The sequence below is a fragment of the Rhagoletis pomonella genome, unplaced genomic scaffold (genome assembly GCF_013731165.1).
Source record: "Rhagoletis pomonella isolate Grant_MI unplaced genomic scaffold, Rhpom_1.0 Rhpom_scaffold_00007, whole genome shotgun sequence".
NCBI classification, from domain to species: domain Eukaryota; kingdom Metazoa; phylum Arthropoda; class Insecta; order Diptera; family Tephritidae; genus Rhagoletis; species Rhagoletis pomonella.
Genome location: NW_023458561.1, coordinates 9,424,496 through 9,435,619, shown reverse-complemented (window position 1 = coordinate 9,435,619; position 11,124 = coordinate 9,424,496). Strand labels below are relative to the sequence as shown.

At 42.7% G+C, this 11,124-nt stretch overlaps 1 protein-coding gene across 4 annotated transcripts in view; it reads right to left on the bottom strand.

The window, feature by feature from the left end:
* LOC118742292 (gastrula zinc finger protein XlCGF57.1) overlaps positions 1-11,124 on the bottom strand; it is an 88,734-nt gene that overhangs the window by 46,963 nt on the left and 30,647 nt on the right. For all 4 annotated transcript variants that reach the window (XM_036474259.1, XM_036474258.1, XM_036474256.1 and 1 more), the window contains 7 exons: positions 10,559-10,719; positions 10,387-10,489; positions 9,971-10,295; positions 9,730-9,894; positions 9,547-9,673; positions 1,634-1,809; positions 637-1,555 (listed from right to left, as the gene is read on the bottom strand). In XM_036474259.1, coding sequence (XP_036330152.1) covers positions 880-1,555; positions 1,634-1,809; positions 9,547-9,673; positions 9,730-9,894; positions 9,971-10,295; positions 10,387-10,489; positions 10,559-10,719 — 1,733 coding nt within the window. In that variant the 3' untranslated portion in view covers positions 637-879. The remainder of the gene's footprint in view (positions 1-636; positions 1,556-1,633; positions 1,810-9,546; positions 9,674-9,729; positions 9,895-9,970; positions 10,296-10,386; positions 10,490-10,558; positions 10,720-11,124) is intronic.

The following is an 11,124-nucleotide window of genomic DNA, read 5'->3' as shown; positions in this document are numbered from 1 at the left end:
CCCAACTACGCTCTGGCTACTGCAGCAGGTTAAACTCATACCTGAGCAGACTAAACGCGGATGTGCCGAATGAGTGGCCGGCATGCGGAGAGCATCTCTTCGTATGCCCGGAAAACCCAACAACCCTAACGCCTTTGTTCCTGTGGACGGACCCCACAGAGGCTGTATGCTTCTTAGGGCTGCCGTTAGTGGAACTTGACGACAACGACTGAGATATTAACCGATCTGGGCGGGGTTGTTGTAGCCGCTACAACAACAACAACAATAACATTAAGAAAAGCATGAAAGACATCCTGGATTGTAACAATAGCAACATTGAAGAAATAGAAAAAGCATTAGAAATGCATCACCTCAATAATCAAACCTAACTAAAAGCGACATCAACAATGGCACTCAATGACCTAGACGTCCGGTGCTGACATTATATTTTGCGAAATATGCTAATTAAATAAAATAAAATATTTCATGACGAATGGATAAGGATTGAGCCAAGAGCTTGTGCGAGCAAATCCAATTGTTGGCAGCAAATGTCAGTTACGCGCTTTTGTACTTTAAACGACGATATGTATGTATGTATGTATATAATATGCACATTTCTTGTATATCTACGTAAATATTTATATTTAATATTCTTACCATTATGTTAGTAATTTGCATTTGCTGTTTTATTTCATGGTTGTTTGATAAGAGGATTCTGGCTTGTTGTTATGCGTTGGTTATGTATCTCAGCGTAACGTTACCGAACTCGTGTAAAAAACTATAATGGAAGCGTTGCAAAGCCGGCTTGCGTATTTTGCTGCTTTGCTATTTTGCTGTTTTGCGGATTTTTGCATGATACGCAGCGCTGCGTAGCATTTTTGTTTATTTTTAGCAATGCAATCAACGCACCTGTTGTTGTTGTTGTTGTTGTTGTTGTTGTTGCTGCTGCTGCTGTTGTTGTTGTTGTTGCTGCTGCTGTTGTTGCGTGGCAGCAGATGGCGGTTTCGTCTCCAAATGCTGTCGCTGATGTAGCATCAGATGATTCTTCTGGAAGAATGCTTTGCCACATTCACATACATGTGTGCGAACAGTACAACCACCATTGGGATGTCGCCGATTGTGTTGCATAAGGCCATGCTTGGCTGCAAAGCCTTTACCGCAACTAGCGCAAAAGTGCGACTTTGGCTTTGGCGGCGTTACCTGCTGCTGTTGTGGATGATGCTGTTGTGGCGCTGTGTTTGTCAGCTGCTGTTGTGGCTGTTGGTGGTGCATCACTCCAGGTACACTGGTAACAACTCCCTGTGGATGTGTTGCTGCGGCTGCCTGCACGAGTGTAGTTTGGGTCATGACTTGACCTGTTGATGAAATAATCTGCACAGGCACAGCATTTTGTGCCACAATGTTGGGGTTGGTGGCCACAACTCCGGCAGTACCTGGGTTAAGGCCTGTGTTGAGGAAGTGACCAGGCAAGGCCGCAGTTAATGCGCACAAATCAGTCATAAGGCTCTTATCACCGGTGTGCAATCGCAAGTGAAGCGCTAAAGCTTCTCTACTATTAAAGGCACTTCCACATTCACTGTGAAGAACAGAAAATATAAATAAGTTGCATAATTCAAATTAAGTTTAAATAACAACGATAAGAAAAAATACGTACCGACACCCATATTGGGGACGAGCGAGATTATTATCATTGCCGGCCACGGTTAATAATGCTGGATTCGCTGAATTACTGACAACAGTAATAGTTTGTGGATGTGACGCTTGCGTCTGCTGTTGCGACTGCTGCTGTTGTTGTTGTTGTGTATGATGTTGAGGCTGCGTAGAATTTACCTGAAAACCAAAATCAAAATGTAAGAGACCTCTCAAAACAATTTGTTTCTGTAAATGCAAATCTGGCGGAAAATTCGAATTGGTGAATATCGCGACAGTCGAGTCTACGCAACGGTAACGACCCAGATTTACCACTCATACGATTGAAAAAGTTGAATTGAACTCTTTTGGGACTTAATTATGTGCGAATAATTAAATTTATCATTTGGAAATCCCCCCCCTTCCAGTGGCTAACTTTCCAATCATTTCATCGTCGTAAGAATGCGTTTCTGTCTAAAATTTCAAACCAGGATTCGTCCATTGTTGTTACGGAGAACCTGCTGGGGTGACAGTGCTAGGCCACATGTAGATCTGGCTTCCTTCTCTTATTGCTTTCCAATGAGTGTTTTTTTTCGAAAGCATTAAGTTTTTCTTTCCCGCCGACAATTCACGAGCCTTTCATTGCAAACTTCTCAAACTTTTCTAGTTTGCCTAACCTCAGAACTGACGTTTGGCTAATCTAAACCCTTTTGTAAAAACATGCCTTCTCTGACATAAAGTTTCGACCTTTCGCTTAGTATCTGCCCTTAAAGCGATCATAGCAAGAATTCCTTCGCATCACGAAAAAAAAACATTCAGGTTAACAACTAAAACTCTTCCTTGATTTAAAAATCAGTACTTACTAAGAGAATGCATAACTTCTTTTCCCAACGAAGGTCGGGTCTACGTAATCCCATGATTTTCCACAAAAACTCTTTAGAAAATTTTGTATACTCTTACAACGAAAACATGGTGCAATACTTTAACGATACAGTTAGTTTTTACTCGGACGTTTTTTCTGTGATTGAGTGGTCCAGGGTTTCTATCCCTGATCCGAGCAAAATCCAAAAAACCAAAAATGTTTTTTCCTAATAGCGGCCCCCCTCGGCTGGCCTATGAATTTATTTCTGCAATGACAAAAGCCTCTCAATAAAACCATTTGCCGTTTGCTGCATAGGTCCCTTGTGTGACAAAATGGGAGGAGACTAGCAAATGTGTAAGCGCCGAATATTATATATTTTTTTTTATATTCAACAATTTTCATTGAGTTTGCCGTTTTTAAAGAAAAACTATTGTGGAAAAGCAACAACAGTTTGAAAAAATGGTAGAAGTGATAGCTATTTCTACAATTTTTTCAAATTGTTGTTGCTTTTCCACAATAGTTTTTCATTAAAAACGGCCTCAATAAAAATTGTTGAATATAATTGTTATAAAGACAATATGACCTAGTAGCCCAGCCCCAAAAATATATTTTATAAATTTATTTATAAAATATAGAATAAATAAAAATATAAATAAATAAATAATTGTTATAAGGCCATAAAATAACAAAAACATATATTTTTTCAGTTAAGTCGAAATGCAAAATTTTCCCGTTTTGTATATCCTGCCAAAGACTCTAATTTCAGCAACTGGGAACTTCTTTGCAGGAATTAGGACTTTTACTACATATTAGCATTCGGACTTACACCTCCGCATCCGTATAAAGTGCAGTTCACACAGCAACTAAGACGAGATGACCATTTACGGGGTTGCAGATATGTATATCAATCTCGGGTGCTTTGTTGCCAGATGCCTAATTTCTCATCGTGGCTATGTCAAATCAATTTACTTAGATTTTCGAAAACGCAAAATGAATAACCCTTAACAAATGCAAGTCGGTTTTCTAAACCACAGTAGATAAAAATTTTCGTATCCGCGTACTTCACTGAACCCCCGTTAACTGTATACATGTGGGATTGGGTCGGTTGGGTTGAGACGGTAACACTGACGTTAGTCCTTAAATAAAGGCAACCCTACCGACCAAACTTAACGAACGCACGCCAATGATGGCTGACCTAACTGTAGCCAAAGAACATAAAATTGAATTCATTGTCGACCGTCGCCGCGATTGTTTGCCTGCCACCGCAATTAACATAAGTTTGCCAAACCAAAATTGTACTGTGTGTATTACATTTAAAGAATTCAATAAAATATAAAGTAAATGAAAATAAAACACTCGGCATCCTAAAGAAGTGGTGACAGAAGTGGATATTATCCACCAAGGGCCGGTAGAAAAACAATACAGTGTAGTGAACAAGTGCGTGCGCAAAAAATAAAACGTGCGAAGTAAGATAAACTTTTGACGGTGCAAAGAAGCGTATACAGATTGTGCGTAGTGCGTAGCTTCTGTGGAAAATTTGGAAGAAAAAACTTGGAAAGAAAAGTCCTTTTCAAATAACGGGACTTAACCGTTACAATCATCCGCTACGCAAGAACAGTTGTCGCTTATTTTTTGCGGCGTTCACAAAAACGCTACACAGTAGAAGCATTGGTCATACACACAAAGCGTTGTGCATTTGAAGCCAAATAACTAAATTCCACAAAACAGTCGATTTGGCGAATTAGTGAGATTTTGCATAAATAACTAAATTTTGCCAAGTCTGTACTTAAGCAACGGGTTTCGTGGCAAAGGCAAGGCAGCGGTAACGGTTAAATAAACGATAAAATAACTAAATTCAGCGCTGGCGCAGTAACGCAAAGCTGAAAAGTACGTTGAGAGAGCTGCGCAAACAAAGCAGCGAGAGCAGTAGCAGAAGTGTGGCGGTAGCTGTGTGACTAGGCAGAGGAGTTCGACGGAAACGAGACAACGCGTAGTAGAAGTGCGTTGCGAAGCTGTGAATCCTACAAGGTTGCAGTGGACTTGTGCGTGACAGTAGAGCGCAAAGTCGTTGTTGTATCCCAACTTGCTGGTGTGCAATCGGAGTTGTTGCGGAGTTGTTGCGTGGAGCCTATTGGGTGTTGTGGTCGACGTCGTTGTCGTCATGTTGTAGCCGAACGAGCAGAGGAGTTGTAGCAGTTGTCAAGTCATACAAGCCGACAGTAGGGCAAAAGCAGAGCGCAGCTAAGTGAAAATATAATTTGACTACTAATGTTTTGTATATGTAAATTAACCTTTTGCTTATCGAATTAATTATCATTGCCATTTATTGCTAACGATATATGTACGTATGTTTCCTCTTGGCCATCACATGTAGGAGTTAGAGCAGAAATAATCTGAACGATATATGTTTAAAAGTTAGGTTTCGATGGTGGGCAGAATGTTTTAAGCATTTTAAACTGTACATGTTTTACTTTGTTGATTTAAAATCCGTTGCAAATAAATATTTGTCCATGCATTTGTGAAAAAAAAGAAAGAAAAGTATCAAAAAGAAAGTTTTGTAACTACATAACGAAAGATTAATCTTACTAATTAGTACTCGTATGTACGGTGGCTCAGGTTAAGAAGATTGATTAACGAAAAATCGATAAACTATTGTCGTAATTAAGTTTGTTACGATGCTGTTCAGGTTAAGGATTTGATATTTTACGCATTTTGTAAGTGGAAACGGAAATTGTTAGAGTTAGGACTGGCCACTTCAGGACGGAAAGTCACGCTACAGGACCGACTACTTGAGCACTTCGGACATAATGCCGATAGCGAAGATGATGACACTAGTGGTGATGTCGATGCAGCTTCCGTTTAGGATAACGCTGGTTCGTCCCCATCAAGGGAAATGCCAAATAGCTTTCATGAGCGTACCTGCTTCACATTGCGCGATATAGAAGACTAGTTGACGTCCTTTAGTGGGTCGGGTCAGCCGCAGGTGGAGGAATGGCTGGAAGATTTCCAGCAAAACGGTATCGCAGTTAATTGGAACGGGCCCCAAAAATTCATATATTCTAAACAGCTGCTAAAAGGGCTGCCAAAATTTGTATACGCAGTCAGCGCCATGTCCCTGACTGGGACTCGCTGAGGCAAGCACTGATATCGGAATTTGGAGTCAAGGTATCGTCGTTAGAGGTGCATCGCAGGTTACGGAACCGCTGTAAGCACGACAACGAGGACCTTAAAGAATACCTCTACTCCTTGATGGAGATCGGGAAGCCAGTAAAGCTGGACGACATGAGTCTCATTGAGTACTTTATCGATGGCATCCCCGACTCGAAACAAAATAAGATTAACTTGTATCAAGCCAAAACCGTAGCGGAACTCAAGGAGCAAATAAGCACATATGAAAAGGTGCGGTGTAGCCGCCAGCAAGCGACTACCCCGAATCCAAATAGCTGACCGCCAGAAGCAGAATTCCTGTTAACCCGAATGCACGCGTAAAGGAGGCAAGAAGGTGCTTTAAGTGTGGGAGCACTTCTCATCGGGCCAAGGACTGTCGCAGATCGTTTAAATGTTTCAGGTGCGGCCAACCAGGACACCGAGCTGCTGACTGTAGGAGCGCTCCAGCTGCTATCAAAATGGAGAGCCATAACGACAACACTCTAGGAGACGATATACGCGGCAGGATAGGAACAGCGGGCAGATGCATCTTCGTAGACGTTAAGCGGAACCATATAACATTCTCCGCTCTAGTCGATACAGGGTGTGACCTGTGCTTACTGCGGTATGACACTTTGCTTATGCTGGATAGTGATATTGAATTGGTCGGCGATCGACGTCGTCTGGTAGGAGTAGGGAAAGGCGGGCTAACTACATTAGGTAGTTTCACTAGAGCGTTTAGCATCGACGAGATGGAGCTGGAAATCACGTTTCATGTGACCAGGAAACGCGATATGAAGTATGCAGCAGTAATCGGTAACGACATCCTGAAACAGGTAACCTTAGTCGTTCACGGGGTTCTAGTGGAATTTAAGCCGAAAATTAAGACATCAGAAGAAATCAGCAACACCGCGGTAGCAATTATCGAAACAGAACCTGATCTATGGAGCGAGTTTGATGGCCTATATGTAACAATGATGGAGGAGCGAGCCCGAGCTCGACTTGTCACATCTCAGCAAGGAGAAGGCAAATCTTGTAAGGGAGTGGGTCAGCAGCTATGCGCCGAGGAAGAAACGCGAAACGCCAGTGGAGATGAAAATTTTGTTGGCCGACGAAACACCAGTATACGCGGGGCCACGACGTATGTCACACGCAGACAAGTGCAGCGTGGAGGAGCAGGTAGCAACATGGATGAGAGAGCAACATGGATTTAACGCAGCACGTCGGAGTACGCATCGCCTGTCCTATTGGTCGCTAAGAAAGATGGCAGCAAGCGCCTTTGCTGCGATTACAGACGGCTCAACGAGAAGATAGTAAGGGACAATTTTACGATGCCACTAATCGACGATGTGGTTGAAAGGTTGCACGCGGCAAACGTTTTTGCTACACTCAATCTCACCAATGGATTCTTCCATGTACCGGTTGAGGCTAGTTCGAGAAAGTACACTTCATTCGTGACTCACAATGAACAATACGAATTCCTTTACGTCCCGTTTGGAATTTCGAACTCGCCGGCCGTGTTCTCCAGGTTCATTTTTGCAGTTTTCCGTGACATGATACAAAACGGTACCGTCGACGCTTACATGGACGACCTCATCATTCCCGCCAAGGAGATCAACGAGGAAGTCCAAAAGGTGGGAGCCGTTTTTGGGCTACGTTATACAAGAGGGTACTATCAGGCCATCTGAGGCTAAGACGAGGGCGGTCGAAAACTTTCCAATACCACAGGATCGTAAGGCTGTGCAACGGTTTTTGGGCCTGACATCCTATTTCAGGCGATTCATAGAGGGGTATGCAGTGGTCGCTAAACCACTTTCGGACCTTCTGCGACGCGATGCGAAGTTTACGATAAAAGAAGAGCAGCTACTGGCATTCAAACAATTGAAGGCTCCAGTGTTGCGGTTATACAATCCCAAGGCGATGACGGAGGTGCACACGGATGCGTCGATGTATGGTTATGGGGCAGTCCTTCTCCAAAAGGATGCTGACGATCAGCTGTTCCACACCATACAATACATGAGCCGGAAAACAACAGAAACTGAAGAAAAATGTCATTCCTACGAGCTGGAAGTGCTGGCCATTGTCGGGGCACTCAAGAAGTGGCGTGTCTATCTGCTGGGGCTGAAATTTAAAATCGTTACGGATTGTAACGCGTTCGAGATGAGGATGCGGAAAAGGGACACTCCATTAAGAGTCACCCGTTGGGCGTTATTCTTTCAAGATTTCAACTACGAAATCGAACGCCGAAGCGGGAGCAAGATGACACACGTCGACGCCTTAAGCCGAGTTTCTTGCTTGCTGTTGGAAGATTCATTGCAGCACCGACTGCAACAAGCGCAGATGATGGACCCCTGGATCAAGGCGGTTATGAAGGTACTTGAGAAGGATGAATATGAGGACTTTTTTATAAAGCATCAGGTATTGCATAAAGACCCCATTAAGGAACTGATTGTCGTGCCCGAGTCTATGGAGGAAGAAATTATCAAAGTCGCTCATAACCAGGGTCATTTCTCACCGAACGCAAGAAGCAGTCGAGAAGACTTTCTACATCCCACAGTTGTCTACAAAAGCGGTGAAAATAGTGAAGAGTTGCGTCGAGTGCATCGTTGCGGAGAGTAAGTCAGGGAAGATGGAGGGTTATCTGACGCCAATAAGTAAGGAAGATAGGCCACTAGGGACCTACCACATCGACCATCTGGGACCAGTGGAAACGACGTCGAAGCGATATAGTTACATCTTCGTTGTAGTGGACGCCTTCTCAAAGTTTGTGTGGCTCTACGCATCGAAAACCACGGCAGCAGATGTCGTCATAAACCAGTTGAAGTGGCAGGCGGCGACGTTTGGGAATCCGAAACGCATCAAATCGGATCGCGGCGCGTCTTTTACTTCCTTCAGAGAATACTGCGAGCACGAAGGAATACAGCATCTCCTGGTAACCACGGGTGTCCCCAGAGGAAATGGGCAGGTGGAACGCATACACAAGATAATCATCCCGATGCTTGCGAAAATGTGCGTCGACGTTCCCAGTCAGTGGTACAAACACCTTGAGCGAGCCAACACATCAATAACACGCCGCCGCGAAGTACGAAGATCTCACCCTTCAGGCTGTTAACGGGATTCGAAATGCGAGTTAACGTCATCCCTGAATTGCGACAGCTCATAGAGGACGCCGCCATCGAGGAGTTGGACACTGAGCGGGAAGAGTTGCGAAAGGAAGCACAGGAAAGCATCAACAAGATCCAGCAGGAGAATCGTCGATCTTTTAACAAGAAAGCGGTGAAGTACCAGATCAACGAGCTAGTAGCCATTAAGCGGACACAATAAGGTGTTGGTCTTAAGCTGAAGCCGAAGTTTTTGGGCCCCTACAAAATTACGAAGGTCTTGGGCCACGACAGATACGAGGTGCGGAAGGTGGGTGACCATGAAGGTCCCGGAAATACTACAACAGTCGCCGAATATATGAAAAAATGGGAGCCGGCAGTCGAGCCACCAAGCGTGTCATCATTCGAGCCGAATGATCGGTCAGGAGGTCCGAATGTGGGATTGGGTCCGAGTAGACGGTAACACTGACGTTAGTCCTTAAATATAGACAACCCTACTGACCGAACTTAACGAACGCACGCCAATGATGGATGACCTAACTGTAGGCAAAGAACATAAAATTGAATTCATTGTCGACCGTCGCCGCGATTGTTTGCCTGCCACCGCGATTAACATAAGTTTGCCAAACCAAAATTGTACTGTATGTATTACATTTAAAGAATTCAATAAAATATAAAGTAAATGAAAATAAAATACTCGGCATCCTACATACATATAAATGAAATGCAATGAACGTCGAAACGATTTTCACTCTTCATTTCAGAGATATATACAAATCGCCTTTTCACGGCACCCATGTAGTTCTAGCAAATTGTTTGTGACCTTACCGCAGTGTTCGAAGAGTTTGGATTTACGCCTCCGTGTGTGTTTCGTACGTGCTGATTTAGCTCGGCTTTCGACATAAATCCTTCCCCGCAACTAATGCATGGATATGGCTGGTCGCCAGTGTGAACCCTGTTAAGTCCCAAACTTAAGATTATTTTCGTAGATTTTGACAATTTGAATATTACCTCATGTGAGATACCAACGTACGCTTTTGTAAAAACTCTTTGCCACACAAGGTGCAGGAGTGTGGCACTTTTCCGTGTATACGACCATGGTTCACCAACTGGAATTTGCGTGGAAAAGTAGCGCCGCAATCTGGACATACGAATGGATTCAAAGATCCATGAAAACTGAAAAAATAATAATTTAGACAATGTAACAGAAAATTCACAGCAACATAATATTTTTAATCCTTTCTCCACTAACCGTGAATGCATTATTAAGTGATTCTCCTGAGCAAAACTTTCTCCACATTCTTCACACACGTATGGTCGTTCACCAGCGTGAAATTTGCTATGTGTTACTAAATGCCGCTTCAAGGGGAACGTGCGCCCACATTCGGGGCAAATAAATGGCCGATCACGACTATGAACACGTGAGTGTGTCAACAGGTGGTGTTTCAAAGTAAAACTTTTCTTGCATTCGGTGCACTGAAAGGGTCGATCAGTTGAATGCAAAAGAAGATGCGTGTTAAGGCAATGCTTATGAGCAAAGCTCTTGCTGCAATGCACACACACATGCGGCCGCTCGCCTGCAATATAAAAATTTCCCACAGCCACGATAAAAAAATACTCAATAGATATTATTTGATATTAAAATAAATAATTTGAAAAGTGCCTTACCTGTATGTACCCGCGCATGTGTTGTTAAATGATGTTTCAGGAGAAACGACTTGCCGCATTCATCGCAACTATATGGACGCTCTTTCTTAACGGTAGCATCGTTCTAAATAGTGAGTAAAGCAAAAAAGACCAAATTCAATGTGCCGATAAAAAGTCAAGATCGCTTGCTTACCTCATTATAGTTCATATTATCTTGCAACTCAGTTTTAGGAGATAGCTCCAATGTACCAGGCTCCAACTTTAAGTTGGGTGCATCCCCTTGTGAATCTTCAGTTTCCTCTAAACCTTGAATAACTTTCTGAACTTGTACCGAAATCCCCGGCAAAATGTCACCTGGGAGTGCATTAAAGTCAGGAAAAAGATCAGAGAAAACGAACACAAACAGCAATTAACTTTTTGTAGATTTTTAGGATTAGTTTTGCAAACATAAAATATAATGTCATGATTTCAAATGTGTTAGTCTTAGTATCGTGGTTGATGGCTCAGTAGTAACCCAATTGCAAAAGCCGATCCGGTCGTCCGCATACGTGGCATTTACTACAAGTCCAGCTTGAAGTGATCGAATACATTTTTAGGTGTTGCTGAGTAATTTTGATACCATAAAAAAATATTTTATTTGATTTTGAATTCATCGCAGATAAACTAAAGTTATTATTAAGTAATATTATCAAACAAAAAAATCTTAACAAAAAAAGTATTGATGTGAGATTTTACAAGTAATTTTTAGCAAAAAAAAAA